We start from the raw sequence: 16,855 nt of genomic DNA on the forward strand, positions 1-16,855 counted from the left end.
TATAAGGCCTTCTTTGGTTCATATGATAGGAATTTTATAGGAATAGAAAAATCATAGGAAGTGAGATGACATGTATGTCTATTTCTATAGAGAAAGAGATGTCATTTGGTGCATAGGATATGATTTTTTCCATTGAGTCTAGGCTAATGTTTTTTTCTTCAAAACGTGAAGGATTGATTTCTATCCTATATAGGAATAGGAATCCATTCCTACAAACCAAAGGGCTTCAAAGGAATTTTTTTTTTGCGCAAATCCTATCCTATAAAATTCCTACAAAATTCCTATAAACCAAAGGAGGCCTTTTTTACACTAGTTTGAGACAGAGTTCGGGAACATATAAAGCTTTTTGTTACAGTATATACTTATTCAATTCCGTCCATCCCCTCGTGCACCCCTGCGATCCCAAAATCAGAGTCCACCCCGGACGGTTAAAATCAAATGAAACCCACCACTACCTCAACATCTCTCTCCTCGCTCCCCTCTCGATTCGCCTCGTCTCCCTCCCTGCCTCCCCATCCCGCGGCAAAACCCTAACCCTAGCTGCTGATGGCGACGCAGCCGCCTTCCTCGGCTGCGGCCGCCGACCTCTACGAGACGGCCTCGCAGCCCGACCCCTCCGCCTCCGCCGCCGGGGACGCATACACCTTCCTGGAGTTCAACACGCAGGGCGACGACTTCGAGTACCCCGACTTCCCGGAGCTCTCCCAGCCCGCGCGATCCGCGCCGCCGCCCCCGGCCCCCGTCACCTCCTCAGCCTCTTCTTCCTGGCCGGCTCCGCCCCTGCCGCCCGACGCTTTGCCGGACGCCGATCTCGCGCCGCAGGACTCGACCCCGCCGGCCTCTTCGTCCTCGCCGTCGCCGCGGTCGTCGGCGTCGAAGGCAAGGGCGGCGGCGGCGGTGGCGGACGGGCTCGCCGCGGGGGTCGCGGCCCTCAGTTTCGAGGAGCCTCCTGGCGCCGGAACGGGGGATGACGGGTACGATTATGGCAAGGGCGACTTCGTGGAGCATGCCTGCCGGTACTGCGGGATCCACAACCCTGCGTGTGTTGCGCGCTGCAACGTGCCATCCTGCCGCAAGTGGTTTTGCAACTCGCGAGGGAACACCTCTGGCTCCCACATCGTTAACCACCTGGTGCGGCTCCTTCCCTTTATTTGGTTGTTTCGAATTCTAAGCTAGTGGACTGTGAAGTACAAAATTACTGAGAAATTAGTTACATTGGGTCATAAAGATTATCTTGCTAGGTACCGTTTTTAGTGTTGGATTGGTTGATGGTGCTAAGATGATGATACTGATACCAGACAGAGTCTAGGCCAGGATATGCAATCTTACTTGATTAGAAGGCGGAAGTTGCTGAGTAGGCGATATATGTGAACTTGACCGGTCATCGGTGTCTTCTGTTATGGCTAGTTTGCTAGTTTGATTAGTTTGGTGTGAATGTGTCAGCAGTTTTGGTAGCATGTGGACATGTGAAGTTTCTCCTCGATAATTTGTTTAAAGTGAGTTACCTTCCCATCATGTTAGTCTTTTAGTGTAGAAAACTGACCCGGCCTGTAAGTTAACAGCATTTATAGTTGTATTTTGTTAATGTTTTTCATGACTTTGCCAAATTAGGTCGGGAGTCTTTATTGGGTTCACTTTTGTTATTACGTTGTATAAGATGATATGAATATTATGCTAAATAATCGGATTTGCTAAATCTCATCTTGATGAGAAATAACAAAGTCTCATCTAACGCCTACGGATCATTTGAGTAATCAAACAAAAAATAAAAATAATAAACTCACATGAATCTTCATCAAAATCAAGTGGTATAGGAGTTAGGTGTGACTTGGTTAAGTCTCATCTAGATGAGAGCTAGACACACCCTTAAATATTTGTCCCAATCATGCTAGCAGTGTAGTTCTATTTTGCAAGTGGTTCATAATATCATTATACTTTGTTTAGATTGTCTTTAGGATACCCGAAATATTATTTAACAACTATAATTTCAATTTATACATCTGATAAGCAGGGGAAGCGCATACTGACTGAACTGTGTTTTCTTAACAACTTGTGCCACAACACCTATCAGTTGCCACCAAGTGATTCTGAGAATGACATGAAATTTCACTATCTTCCTTTATGCTTAGCTGCCATTGTTTCTTATGGTCTCTTCAAATATACCTTTTTGGCTGTATAGAGCACATAAGATACCAAGCATGTTTGATGCATTATTCCTTATTTATGTTATTATATCTTTCTCCTGTCATATCTCTGGATAATTAGTTAATTACCATAAGCAGCTCTGATTCAGTTGTGTTTTGTTCATAGTTATGCTAATCGTATCAATTACCCTTGCTTCATCCACTAAATAAACATCTTCAGGGTAAACAACATATGGCGGTCATAGGCAGACAACTCCTTTTCGCAAGACCATTCCTGCTTCTACTTATATTTATATTTATTAAGTAAACTGTTGGCCATTTTGGCTGACTGACTACAATTATTAATTATACCTGAAGGCATGTGGTTCTTTTTTCGCAGGTCAGAGCAAAACATAAGGAAGTCTGCCTTCACAAGGATAGCCCTCTGGGAGAAACGATTCTTGAATGCTACAATTGTGGTTGCCGGAATGTATTTCTGCTTGGTTTTATCTCAGCAAAGGCAGAGAATGTTGTTGTTCTTCTGTGTAGAGAGCCCTGCTTGAATGTTAATGCGTTGAAGGATATGAATTGGGATCTCAGTCAGTGGACACCTCTTATTGATGACAGGTGTTTCTTATCGTGGCTTGTCAAGGTAAGATATTTCTCTCCTTTTTATGTTGTTTCGTGGTGGGTGCACGTTTAAATACCCTTATTTTCTCTTCTTGATAACTGAACAGTGAACAATTTTATGTCTTCCAGGTTCCTTCAGAACAGGAGCAGTTGAGAGCACGCCAAATTAGTGCCCAGCAAATTAACAAAGTGGAAGAGCTCTGGAAAACAAATCCTGATGCCTCCCTTGAAGATCTTGAAAAACCTGGAGTAGATGATGAACCCCAGCCGGTGGTTTTGAAGTATGAAGATGCTTACCAGGTTTTGAAATTGTCTTCGGGCATTTGTTCCTTGAACTTATTTCAGCTATCATAGTGTGTTCAGTTATATGTTAAATCTTCTTGTGTTAACTAGCACTGTAACTAGAATGCCTTTATTGTTTGTGCCAGTATCAAAATGTTTTTGCTCCACTGATAAAGCTTGAGGCTGATTACGACAAGGTATTGTATTTTGACAATATTTTTTAATGTGCTTGTTTTTTATTTGGGATTGAGAGGAACCCTGCCACACATTGCTGAGGGAATTGATTTATTTTATTTGTTTCCTCTTGTTGTTTTGTTGTAGATGATGAAAGAGTCACAGAGCAAGGACAGTGTAACTGTGAGGTGGGACATTGGACTGAACAAGAAGCGCGTTGCCTATTTTGTCTTTCCAAAGGTTAGTTTGGGAACTAAAATACATATGATATGTGAATATGTGGTCTCTATGATCATCTTATCATAGTTTTTTCTTCTTCTGAGTGTCAAATTTTTACTGCACTTGTTTACCTCACAATACCAGTTAATCTTAGGTAATCAATTTCTCATTTTATAGGAAGATAATGAATTGAGACTTGTTCCTGGAGATGAGCTACGGCTGAGATATTCTGGTGGTACTTCACACCCTGCATGGCAATCTGTGGGGCACGTGGTATGTGTACTAAAAATGCTGATTGTTAGCTGTATGGTAACCTTAGTGTGTCGCTTCTATGCTGGCACTCATGCTAAGCACATTCTCCCTACAGATTAAACTCACTGCACAAGAGGAGGTAGCACTTGAGCTTCGTGCTAGTCAGGTATAAGGAACCAGTTTATTCTTGTTTCCTTAAAACATACCCTCACTATTGTATAGTTCCCACCCTCAACCTTTCTGGATTTCAGGGAGTGCCTGTTGAACTGAACCATGGATTTAGTGTGGATTTTGTTTGGAAGAGTACTAGCTTTGATAGGATGCAAGGGGCAATGAAGACTTTTGCTGTAGATGAGACAAGTGTCAGTGGGTAAGTTCTATGGATTGCTAATATATTTTTGCGTCTTGGGCGCGCAGGCATGCTTATTTGTGTCTGTTTTCTGTTGTGATTATGAGTTGAAGGGGCAGCAATATGAAACCCACAAGTACTTCAGTTGCTCTCGAAGTTATTTCATAATTATTAGGGAGTTGCTGTTAATGCAAAATAGGTATTATAAAGCAATAGCCATATTTCTAATCCTTAAGGCTCCCACCTTCCGGAAAATAAAGTCAACACATTTGATCCCTCATTTAACCAACATTGTAAAAGAGTACAAGTATGAGGTAATTATGAATCCATTGATTCTTCGTTTAATTAATACTTACTACTTACCTCTTCTTATTGGGATATGTGGTTGAAGGGAGGGGATTTAGTCTTCAGAATGTTTTCTTCTGTAAGCTGTGTATTTGTATTCTTTGTTTATTCACAATAATTTGCGGCATACTCCTTCCATTCCAAAGTAATTGAGTTCTAGTTTTGTCCTAAGTCAAGCTTATTTAAGCTTGATCAAGTCTAGAGAAAAAAGTATCAATATCTACAACACTAAATTAGATTTATCAGATTCTTTCTTTATACTATATATAGCTACAACACTAGTTTTGTCCTACCACATTTTCCTATAGGCTTGGTCAAACTTAAAGAAGTTTGACTTCGGGCAAACCTAGAACTTCAATTAATTAGATTCTTCATAAAGCATGTCTTAGTCATATGATCGTCACCTTCAGTGAATTCTCAACTTTTGGTGTTCACTCAACACAGGTACATATATCATCACCTTTTGGGCCATGAAGTTGAGCATCAGATAATACGCAATACACTACCAAGACGCTTTGGTGCGCCAGGACTTCCAGAATTAAATGCTTCCCAGGTACCATGATGTATTAGTGTGTTCATACCAAGTAATTTTTAGTTGAGCAATATGTGACCTCTCAGGCTACTTCTAATTAGTGCATCCTTTATCAACACACTTCTATGGTTAAGATTTGTACGCTGTCTTCTTGTTCTAGGATGTGTCAGTGGGGTCGTTATGGTCTTCCTCTGTCCCAAAGTAGAAGCTGTTCTAAGAAAGTGTGCGAACAAACTTTTCTATCTTGACCACTAAGTAATAGAAAACTATTTTGATTGGTCAAGTATATAGATTTTTTATAAAAAACTGTTCCACAACAATTCTTTATAATATCTCACTTTCATATTACACACACAATAATGGTCAAATGATTTAAACTATTATATTTGTTCTGTTGTTGATCTGGTGCTGTATGTATTCAGGTCTTGGCAGTTAAAAGTGTTCTCCAGAAGCCCGTTAGTTTGATTCAAGGTCCACCTGGCACTGGGAAAACTGTTACATCAGCTGCAATTGTGTACCACATGGCAAAACAAGGCCAAGGGCAGGTATAGAACTGCATGGTGGACACTTGGATGTGTTGTTATAGCTTGGAAGTATTGTTTGACCCCTTCTCTCTGGTTTGAAATCTTAGGTCCTTGTATGTGCACCAAGTAATGTTGCTGTTGATCAGTTGGCAGAGAAGATAAGCTCAACAGGTCTCAAGGTGAATGATGAATTTACTGTTTATGTTGATTATCTACCGTTTTCCAACTGTACCTTTTCAACTCGTCAGCGATCAATTGAGCATGGCATCTGCCGTGTACTGCAACTGTTACTGTTTAGTTAGCTCTCATATGCTTCAACTGATTGCAAGAATTGACGAGATATTTGTTTTTTCGTAATGAACTACACACTGCAATTAAATAGTCTTTATTTGTGGTTTATCCTTTCAACGAGTAACCTTAGTTGAATACTCTACTTACTGCAGGTTGTTCGACTTTGTGCGAAATCTAGAGAAGCAGTTTCTTCACCTGTTGAGCATCTTACACTTCATTATCAGGTACACTTTTGACTCCTATCTAGTCTCTTGCATCCAAAATAACCATTTTTGTGTGAACGCTAATCATGGGTTTTTGCAATCATGCAGGTTCGACATCTCGATAATTCCGAGAAGAGCGAAATGCATAAGCTACAGCAACTAAAAGACGAGCAAGGTGTTTTATCCACTCAGTCTCTCACCAAGCGTGATGCTTTCATTGAACATTTTCTTTGAAGAGACTCGGTATGACTCAATTGGTTGGCTGGGAACTGATGTGCTGTGTTATATTTCGACAGGAGAATTGTCGAGCAGTGATGAGAAAAAGTACAAGGCACTAAAACGAGCCACTGAAAGAGAGATATTACAAAGTGCTGATGTGATTTGCTGCACCTGTGTTGGTGCTGGAGACCCTCGTTTGTCAAACTTCCGTTTTCGCCAGGTAATGATTTCTACCCTCTAGTCTTTAGGTTAGCAGTGTTCATATTATTTCTATATTGTATCCTGAAGCAATGGAAATTGTTATTGACAGGTTCTTATCGATGAGTCTACACAGGCGACAGAGCCAGAATGTCTTATTCCATTGGTTCTTGGTGTTAAGCAGGTGAAGATGTAATCATGATCTCATTTAGGTTAACTTGATTATATTTATTTATGCTTTTGAGCTATTCAGGTTGTTCTTGTTGGAGATCATTGCCAACTGGGTCCAGTCATCATGTGCAAAAAGGCAGCACGAGCAGGATTAGCACAATCTCTCTTTGAGCGCCTTGTTATCCTTGGAGTCAAGCCATTCAGGCTACAGGTAATGGTTGCCTTTTCGTGTCTAGTAGTATCATCATGTTGTTACCACTACGCTTTCCGTAACTCGCCAGTTCATTCTAGATTGAGTATCAGAACTGTGCAAGTTATCAGATTAATAATATTATAACTATGTTGGTACTTCTCACGGTATGTTTCTTTTCTAAAGATATTTTTTACTCTTTTCAAGCTTCTCTTCAATTGGCGCTACCCCAATTCTCATGAGGTCACGTGTTCAAGTCCTGGAAGCAGCTTCTTGCAGAAATGTAGGGAAGGGCTTCTGGAGGCCTGCGTTGAATATGCCCAAACCATCTCAAATGATGTTGGACAAGCTTCTCTTCAATTGGCGCTACCCCAACTCTATCTTGTATATCATCATTCTAGACTCGATCCTTCCTCGCGTGGCCACACATCCATCTCAACATACGCATCTCCGCCACACCTAACTGTTGAAGATGTCGCCTTTTAGTCGGCCAACACTCAGCGCCATATACAACATTGATGGTTGAACCGCTGTCCTGTAGAACTTGCCTTTTAGCTTTTGTGGCACTCTCTTATCACAGAGAATGCCAGAAGCTTGGCGCCACTTCATCCATCCGGCTTTGATTCGATGGTTCACATCTTCATCAATACCCCCATCCTCCTGCAGCATTGACCCCAAATATCGAAAGGTGTCCTTCTGAGGCACCACCTGCCCATCAAGGCTAGCCTCCTCCTCTTCATACCTAGTAGTACTGAAACCACACATCATGTACTCGGTTTTAGTTCTACTAAGCCTAAACCCTTTCGATTCCAAGGTTTGTCTCCATAACTCTAACTTCCTATTTACCCCCGTCCGACTATCGTCAACTAGCACCACATCATCCGCAAAGAGCATACACCATGGGATATCTCCTTGTATATCCCTTGTGATCTCATCCATCATCAAAGCTGACCCCTGATGCAGTCCTATCTTAATGCGGAAGTCATCAGTGTTGACGTATTCATCCTTATTTCCTTGAACTTCACACAGATTTTTCCTACCACCCCTTCTGTTATTTTGGACATCAAATTGAGTAGAAATAAGTTCTATGATGAACAGAAGTCTGTACAACTGTACCTATTTCGCCGCATGATATAAGCTAATAAATCAACCGAGCGATATCTGAGTTTTAAATCATGATATTGCAATGATTAACTGTTACTATTCTTTGACAATAATTTGTTCTCGAGATAGTGGACTTATTTCAGTTGAAAGCTAATACAATTATTACAACTTTGCAGTCAAAAGCTGAAATATTTCGTTTAAAACTATACTTATGTCAGTTTAAAGCTAGTACTATTAACTTGATAACCCTGATTTTACAGGTCCAATATAGAATGCACCCTTGTCTTTCAGAATTTCCATCCAACTGTTTTTATGAAGGCACACTGCAAAATGGGGTAACCGTAAATGAGAGACAGTCATCTGGAATTGACTTTCCTTGGCCTGTTCCAAATCGACCGATGTTCTTCTATGTGCAGGTACTTTTTTGGAAAATTGATTGCATTTCTATTTATGGAAAAGGTCTATATATACTGATTTGAACTGATTTTCTATAGATGGGAGTAGAAGAGATAAGTGCTAGTGGGACATCTTACCTCAATAGGACTGAAGCTGCAAATGTAGAGAAAATTGTAACTACATTCTTAAGAAGTGGTGTTGTGCCAAGCCAGGTATGTACTGAGTAAAAATGATTACTATCATAAGGATGTTCTTTCAAAACCAGGGAGACACTGCTCCACTCATGGATGGTGTCGATTTCAAAGCTGATGGCACCGGGACATGTGCCAATGTGTGAGGTTCGCAGGGAATTAACCTGTTAAGGAGTATGGCATAGCATGCGGTACAATTTTCTCTAATTCCTGGACCTGCACCGTGCTTCGGTTGACATGCCTCCTGCCATAATGCTAGCACCCTTGCTCGTTGTTTTCAAATGGGACGAACTTGACAAGCTGCTGCTGCTATCTCCCTTCCAAGTCGTTCATGCATCTTCCAGTGTTGTCATTGAGAAGCAGACCTGGATCTTAGAAATTAGAACATTAGAGTGCTTGATAGAAGGGGAAAACAGGGTGTAACGCAACCAGCTAGTATGGATATGATTTTTTGGTGGCAGCCTATGAAATCTGCTATCGCTGGCCCAGTGGATTTAGATGAGTGTCAGGTTGAGTTGGAGTAGAAGAGCAAAAACCAGTGGAAAAGAAAGCAGCCTATTTCCTTTTGTTGTTTGTTTCCTTGATTCCAGAGTGGATCTTAGGCTCCTAGCTATAGCTTCCCAGACATGCAGTACCTGACATGTATATGCCCATGCATTTTGCTGGGCCCAATTTGTGTATACATGCTTGTAATTTTTCCTGCATGACAAAGGATAACCATAACAGATTACACATAAAAATAAGAAAACTATGAACGGCACATATTCCAATACAAGATCTAACAGACATCAATGGATAGAGTCAGGCTCCATGAATCTCCTGAACTTTATTCTTATGGTCATTTAGAAGTTCTGCACTAGCCCCTTCTGTATGAGAAGACATCACTAATTATTTTGAAACTGGATTTGTACCTCATGGATCTTTAATATGCAGATCGGAGTTATCACACCTTATGAAGGGCAGAGGGCGTATATAGTAAATTATATGTCAAGGAATGGCTCTCTTCGCCAACAGCTTTACAAGGAAATTGAGGTAAACCATAAAACTGTAAACTATACTCGGAAATAAAAGGTGTATTTTGTTTTGTTAAGATGAGGCTTCAGTCATCGGTTGGTAATATTGATATATAATATGCATGGCCTCAGATGAAATGTTAATATATTTCAATTTTAAAGTACTTTTATGTTCATGATGTTTTGTCTCACAAATCAAATATTAATAGATTATTAGGCCCAGTTCGTTTTAGCTTTTGATTCTCCAGAATCAGCTTTTGCGAAATTTCCCCCAGAATCGGCCGCTGAGTTCTTTCCTGAGATTGTGGTTTGAGATTGTGGAACGAGTTGTATGTTGAAATGTCTAGTGCGAACAGGAACTTTGTGTTGAATTGCTAAACATAGAAGTTTCAAACAATTTATCATCAAATATGAGCATGAATAAGATTTATGAATATCTTAGATTGATAAATATTACAATAAAGAAGGTTTCCACGTTTCCTTTGCTACAAAAGAAGTTCCACTACAAATAGATTGACTAATTTCATGGTACAAGACTGATAGCAATAGCCTCACGTGTTGCGGCCATGGTACCATCTAGTGCGTTGGCGCCTGTAAATGGCAATGGGGGTTGCACAAACGATCCATCTATCGATTGATCGTTCTCTGTACAGACAAATACATCCATCTATCGATCTATTGTTTTTTCTATGTACAGAGATTGAACGGCATGACAAATTCTATAGAGACGAACACATCCGTTCACTGGTCCATCCATCCATTTCCTCCAGCCACCCATCCATCAATTTCTGTGCGAACTAGGAACAGAGAAGACAGAGAGGAGATAAGACAGAGAGGAGAGAAGACAAAGAGGAGAGAACTCACTTGAGGCGACGGCCCGACCGAACTCCAGCGTGGCAGCGTCGGGCGGAGGTGGCGTCGGGTGGAGCAGCGGCTGTGGGCCTGGAGGTGAGTAGAGGGCGGGCTGTCGGGCGGTGCGGTGTCAGCGGCCCTGTAACCCTATCACGAGCGGGGAGGTGGGGGATTGAGCGAAGGAGAGGGACGAGGTCGTGCGAGTGCGACTCGTTTTCCTGGGCGCGGCTGGCCACCAGTGGCAGTTCTCTTGTAATTTGCCTCTCAAACAGGGGTACTATCTTAAATCGAACCGTTTTGTTTTGTGCGAGCACTCATAATTGAGGTCTCCATACGATTTTGGATTGCACTACCGATTCTAGCGATTCTCAGATGATTTTAGACAATCAAATCGAGTTCTTTCAAGCTTTTGATTATTCAGACCCAGATTGTCCAGAATCGAGTGAAAAGAACTGGGCCTTAGTTGTTGGTCAAAGCTTTGTCTTTAGCAAACGGAATTAACCTTACCTTTCCAGAAATATTTGTGCTATAATATGCATAATGTTTTTCAGGTGGCAAGTGTCGACTCCTTCCAGGGAAGAGAGAAAGATTACATTATTCTGTCTTGTGTTAGAAGCAATGAACACCAGGTGTTTTTTTTATCATATTGGCCCCATCATTTCGTTGGCTGTGTGTTTCTTGCATTATACAGTAGTAATTTATATTTATATGCACAGCATATGGTACATGCAATCTAGAGTTTATCGCTATAGATATTTTGTGTGATACAAAATGTTTTTAGTGCTGGATTATTTAATTGTTATCTGGTCATATCAATTTGTAGATTGGTACATGCAATCTGGAGTTTATCGCCATAGATATTTTGTGTGTGATACAATATGTTTTTAGTGCTGGATTATTTAATTGTTATCTGGCCATATCAATTGTAAAACATCTATGCATTTATGTTTCTTCATATATTACATTTTTGATATAAACTGAGCCATGATTCTTTGTTAATTATTGTTGTGTTTCTTGGCTGTTAGTGCTTGACGAGCAACTGTTGCACATCGAATCGTTTAGCTGACGATGCATACTGCTTTTGACCTTTTTTTTCAGGGTATCGGCTTTCTTAATGATCCACGCAGGTTAAATGTTGCATTAACTCGTGCTAGGTATGGTATAGTCGTTCTTGGGAATCCTAAAGTTCTAAGCAAGCAGCCTCTTTGGAATAGTTTGTTGACACATTACAAGGTACACCTTTCCCTTGATACATACCAATGCTTACTTTAAGCTGCAAATGATTAGTATTTTATTAGTTTGTTGCTGCCCTTTTGGTGAGACTTTTACACATCAAAACTCTATAAACTTTGTAGTTTGGTTGGGTTATCTTTCATCTATATCTATACCAATATAAAAAGATCCAAAGGGGCAGATCCAACTGATCTCGGCCATCAAACTAAGTCAATCCAACGATCTAGACTGCTCCAATGGCGAGCATTCAACGTGCAATTAATATCATACCAAATATTGCACTAATCACAGAATTAACACACAAATAATAGTGTACCTAATATCCGCGTGCAATTAATATATATCCTAAATATTAATGTGCAACGCGTGCAATCAATATATTGCCTAAATATTAACGTGTGTTGCATGTGCGCATTTACTAGTTTTATATTAAAATTCCTAGGGGGTGTATTGTGTGCCTGTGTGTGGCATAGTAGTTTCTGTGATATGAATTTGTGCTGGAAGATAAATATCAAAGGAAATGTAATGTGCATAATCTGGCTACAAGTAAAACGAGGAGCATTACTAACAGTGGCGGAGCTATGTGAGGACAAATCAGAATTCATGTTATCGTAATTCTCAAATTAAGAATTACTACTGCCTCTGTCCTGGTTTACTAGCCCCCCTTGTATTTCGGGTCATATTTTGACCATGATTTTAACTAATTCTCCCTCCGTAAACTAATATAAGAGTGTTTAGATCACTACTTTAGTGATCTAGTGATCTAAACGCTCTTATATTAGTTTACAGAGGGAGTAAAATATAAGTTATACGTAGCAAAATATATATAATTGGAATCTACATTCATACGATTCCAACAACATAATTTTTGGTGACATGCATTAACATTTTGCTAGTCAAATATGTGGTCAAACTTGTGCTCCCTCTGTAAATAAATATAAGAGCGTTTGGATCACTACTACGCTCTTACATTTCTTTACGGAGGGAGTAACTTTTATACATATAAATCTGTACATTACGTAATGTTGGCCCCTCCTGTATATCCAGTCAAGCTACACTACGGGTTACTAACTATTGTGGTTTGAATTATTTTATTTATAATTTATAACTTCTATGTGTTTAGGAGCATGAGTGCTTGGTAGAAGGACCTTTGAACAATTTGAAGCAGAGTATGGTGCAATTTCAAAAACCAAAAAAGGTGAATACGTGTGCCTCTTCCAGATACCTATTGGAAAAGCATTCTCTTTGTTATTTTCCTTTTACTAGTTTCTCACTTTTATTTTTATGAGTAGATCTACAATGATCGGAGACTGTTCCTGGGTGGTGGTCAAGGTGTTATGCAGGGATCTGCCTTTGGCACTGTAGGCTCAGGAGATAAGAGAAGTGGTAGGGGAAAAGGTCTGTGCAGTTATAATTTAATGACCTGCATTTCCATTTTTGTTGACAATGGTTCTTTATTATCACCCTTAATACATCCTTCTTTTCACCAAATCAGGATACCCATTTGTTCCATTTGGGCCACCAAATGGGGCTCACAAACCTGGTGTGCACCCATCAGGCTATCCTTTAGCTCGCATGCCTTATCCTCCATTTCCTGGGTCTCCACATTCTCAACCCTACGCAATTCCAACCCGGGGATCCCTGCATGGACCCATTGGAGCTGTTCCGGCGGTGCCTCAACCTGTTAATAGGAACTTTGGTGCTCCTCGTGCAAATACCGGTGGCCCTATTGGTGGTCACCTTGCTGCCCATCAGCAGAACTCTCAGCAAGCTATGGGAAGTGTGGGGCCAACTTATAACTTCGCTGGTGATCCGAGCAGTCAGCCTTCTGGTGGAGGCCTGATGTCCCAATCTGGACTGATGGCACAGGTTTGTTCATTTTTTCTTTATACTGTTGCACAAAGTAACAGTACTTCTACATTAACATTTTCATTTCTGAAATAGATGCCTGTCCAAGGTCTAAGTCAAACAATCCGTGATGGGTTTCCTGTTGGTGGGATGTCTCAGGTACAAACAATAAAAGGTGCGTGCACCACTATCTTACCGTTCTCCCCTTTGACTGAGTTTTCTTTTGTTGGCTGCTAGGACTTCTTTGGAGATGATTTCAAGAGCCAAGGATCTCACGTAGCATACAACATTGCAGATTTTTCTACTCAGGTAATCCCATTTGTCTGCTCACTTTTCTGCTGTTTTTGGATCAATATTATTTTCAGATAGCTCTGTAATTGTATAAACAGACCTAGCGTTGTATTTTGTAAACAGTATTACTCCACCCTCCCAAATATATAAGGCATATTTTGTTTAGTTAAGACAAGGGCTTGACCAACTTGGTGCTAGATACATCCATTTGAGAGACAAGCTTGGGACAAGCTTTTACGGACGGAGGGAGTACATGACATGGAATAATTGGCAGTAGTATATAAATTAGAGTACTTATCTGTGGTTATGATTTCGTATCATGTAGGCAAAATATTACTTGAGTAATTGTTAGTCAAAGCCTTTTCTTAACCAAGGAAAATACTGCTTACATTTCTGGATGGAGTAGTAGTTCATTATTAGTTTGGGAAGGGACTTCTAAAAATAAAATAACTGTCATACACAGGCTTCTCAAGGAGGTTATGCTGTTGAATATACACAAGGGCCCCAATCTGGATATCCTGGGAATTATTTGAACCAAAATGCACATCCAGGATACCCCCATATGGGTGCAACAAATGACATTGTATCTCAGGTCTGTGGTTTGCTTTTGGTAACCAGTACATTGCATCTAAAATTTTCTCTTGACTCCTTTCCCTGCACATGTTAATCCTCTCTGCGCTAAGCCTGTTTTGTATGATCCAGGATCACATGGCCCATGGTTCACATGGAATGTTTACGCAAGCGGGATACAACGACCAATCACAAGATGAATCTTCTCAGATGCATTATGGACTGGGTGCTCCTGGCCATCTTCAGTCACAGGTGGTTTATCTATCTATTTTCATGTGTTTAATGTTTTCTTTAACTTGATGAAAATTTGTTGTAACTGGAGCTAACATAATGGTTTGCAGAGCATGATGAATCCTATGTACTCTCAGTCATATGCTCACTATAACACTCAACCTCAGTCTCTTCAGCCTCCACCGCAGTGATCAAGAAAGCTTGTCACATAAGGCTGAAGCCGCATTAAGTTTTGGAAGTTTCATGAATCACATCCCCTTGGCCTGTGGCATCTTGGTTATGCCTTGCTACAGTATTACGCAGAAGTGTTTGGTGCTAGACATCGGTTGCAAGCAAAGAGGACAAGCATATTTTGACACATTGGATGTTTATTGGGTCAGGCTTGTACAAGATTGGCTGTGGCTATCGCTGGACACCGTTGCTAAGGAGCACAAGGACTGAGATGTATCTCTCCTTACTTACCGTGGCAATTTTGCAATGGGCTTGACAACAACAGGTCGTCACTTGTGCATTAAGAGAAAGGGTGTCGATGCTACACCCACATCCCTTCACCTGTGTAGAAGGCAAATGGGGCTTGTAGTGGTACAATGTGAATATATGCTGCCATCCGAGTAAGGGTGGGCAGCTATTGCCTGCCTCCATGGTATCATGAAGACGCCTGTTGATTGGCCTTGTATAGAGGTGGTGTGGCTAACCCTCAGATCTCGCACATGGATACTTGCCTTAAGAACTATGTATGCTTTCTATATAGTTTTGATGTTATTATTACAGAAAATGATGTAGGTAATGTTGCTTGGCAATAGCTTGTGGTTCTTGGTGGAAAGTGAGGTTTTATTGGGCTGTTAAATCATTTGGTGTAACTATGGCTTGGTTCAGCTATTTAAGGCTGATTGGTGTGTGGTTGATTTTTAACCTGTGATATCCTGAGGCTTTTGGTTTTGACATCTGAAATCGACCCCAACGTGGTTAGTTGGGGATCCTTTATTTTATGAAGTGATTGTTCATATATTCGTGATGATACTGGAGGTGTATATGGGCACCTTGTAGGACAACGTTAACTGGTCTGTGTACTTCTAAGCTTGGCCTACTTGCTGTGATTTATAACCACACATGTTGCCTAAGTATCCTTCCCTGATTAGCCGGTTGCCACATGTGTCAATGGCCTCTCCTGATGTATTTGCTATGTGCAAGGGTAAATACCAATCATTCAATCTATGAAAGACCATTGTTTTCTTTACACATCCGTTCGGTTCTCATGAAATCGATTCTCATTTGTGTTCAACACGTTACTAGCATCTGTGATGTTGGTCGATTATTTTAATGGCTGCGTGGGTATTGCGGCTCAAATTAAAACTATGGGAGAACCCTTGCTTATGGTTTGATATCTTTGTTGTTTTCCTATGGTTGTCTTCAGAAAAGTATATTTCCTATGATTGTGTCATGGAAGAAGAAAGAGTTTGAAGATCTCGAAGATTTGCTCGGTTCTTTTAGACTTCATTTTGTAATAGTTGTAGTCAGCTCAAGTATCTCTATCATGTACAATTTGGTACTATAAATATATAAATATATCATTGGCATTGATTGTAAAAAAAAGAAAGCATATTCTATCTATTGGGAGCAATGCAAGAACGAGAGAAGGCACCCTCAACTAAGACTAGAGGCACTATGTTCGAGTAACTTACTTTCAACTCCGTCTATGAAAAATATCACTGTAGACAAAAGGGATCATTGCATTAACCACAAATTAGACGAAGAAATGAAATGGCCTAATGAAAATTACCGTTTGTTTGAACCAAGAGATGAAACCGGGATAGCTGCCTCCATGCTTTGCCACAAGCTCATATTCTTTGATGAAATCCTTTTGAATCACCGCTCCATACAAGAATTTGGCGATGTATCGATTGTATCAAATTTATCCGGGAATAAGAGCAGTTCAAAGGAATTAGAAGTTGCGAAACAATGTACCGAGAACTTAATCGATGTATGGCTGCACTTCTGTTAGGTTGGTGAAGATATACAACGAAATGATCTGCCATTCTTCGAAATCCAACGTGCGAGATCCCCTTTGAATATGCTCAGGTTGGATTCACCCTTTTTAGGGTCGTCAACATTTTAGCGAGGCTTCAGATTATGCAAATGACGATTTTTGGCTTCGTAGTGTGCTGTCACGCAGTTTGCCGCCTCCTCAGTAATGAATGCCTCAGCCGTCGATGCTTCAATTCTACGTTTATTTTTACATTTTGCTCGTAGCGTCTTCTGCCTCCTCTCAGTTGCGTAGCACCAACAATTTTTCACGCCCCCCCTCCCAATCTTGCCTCGGTTGGGAGATGCAAAATCAAGTGCTACATTGGATTAAGGAAGCCCCGCGGAAAGATCTTCTCTAACTTGCAAATCAACTCCGACGCTAACTCTTCCATTTCTTCT

The 16,855-nt window shown here is 40.6% G+C and overlaps 1 protein-coding gene across 1 annotated transcript; it reads left to right on the forward strand.

The window, feature by feature from the left end:
- Window positions 1-403: 403 nt before the first annotated feature.
- On the forward strand, window positions 404-15,350 carry LOC125536926 (regulator of nonsense transcripts 1 homolog). The gene is made up of 29 exons (XM_048700222.1): window positions 404-1,131; window positions 2,524-2,775; window positions 2,883-3,053; window positions 3,182-3,232; window positions 3,357-3,449; window positions 3,606-3,701; window positions 3,796-3,846; window positions 3,932-4,050; window positions 4,819-4,927; window positions 5,329-5,451; window positions 5,538-5,609; window positions 5,874-5,945; window positions 6,033-6,099; window positions 6,221-6,363; window positions 6,454-6,525; window positions 6,595-6,723; window positions 8,067-8,222; window positions 8,301-8,414; window positions 9,327-9,425; window positions 10,810-10,887; window positions 11,357-11,491; window positions 12,615-12,689; window positions 12,784-12,889; window positions 12,987-13,360; window positions 13,436-13,498; window positions 13,577-13,648; window positions 14,094-14,222; window positions 14,333-14,452; window positions 14,542-15,350. Exons 1-29 carry the CDS (start codon window positions 547-549, stop codon window positions 14,620-14,622), a joined length of 3,807 nt encoding a protein of 1,268 aa, XP_048556179.1. The 5' UTR covers window positions 404-546; the 3' UTR covers window positions 14,623-15,350.
- Window positions 15,351-16,855: the final 1,505 nt, after the last annotated feature.

This window comes from Triticum urartu, chromosome 2 (assembly GCF_003073215.2).
Source record: "Triticum urartu cultivar G1812 chromosome 2, Tu2.1, whole genome shotgun sequence".
NCBI classification, from domain to species: Eukaryota; Viridiplantae; Streptophyta; class Magnoliopsida; order Poales; family Poaceae; genus Triticum; species Triticum urartu.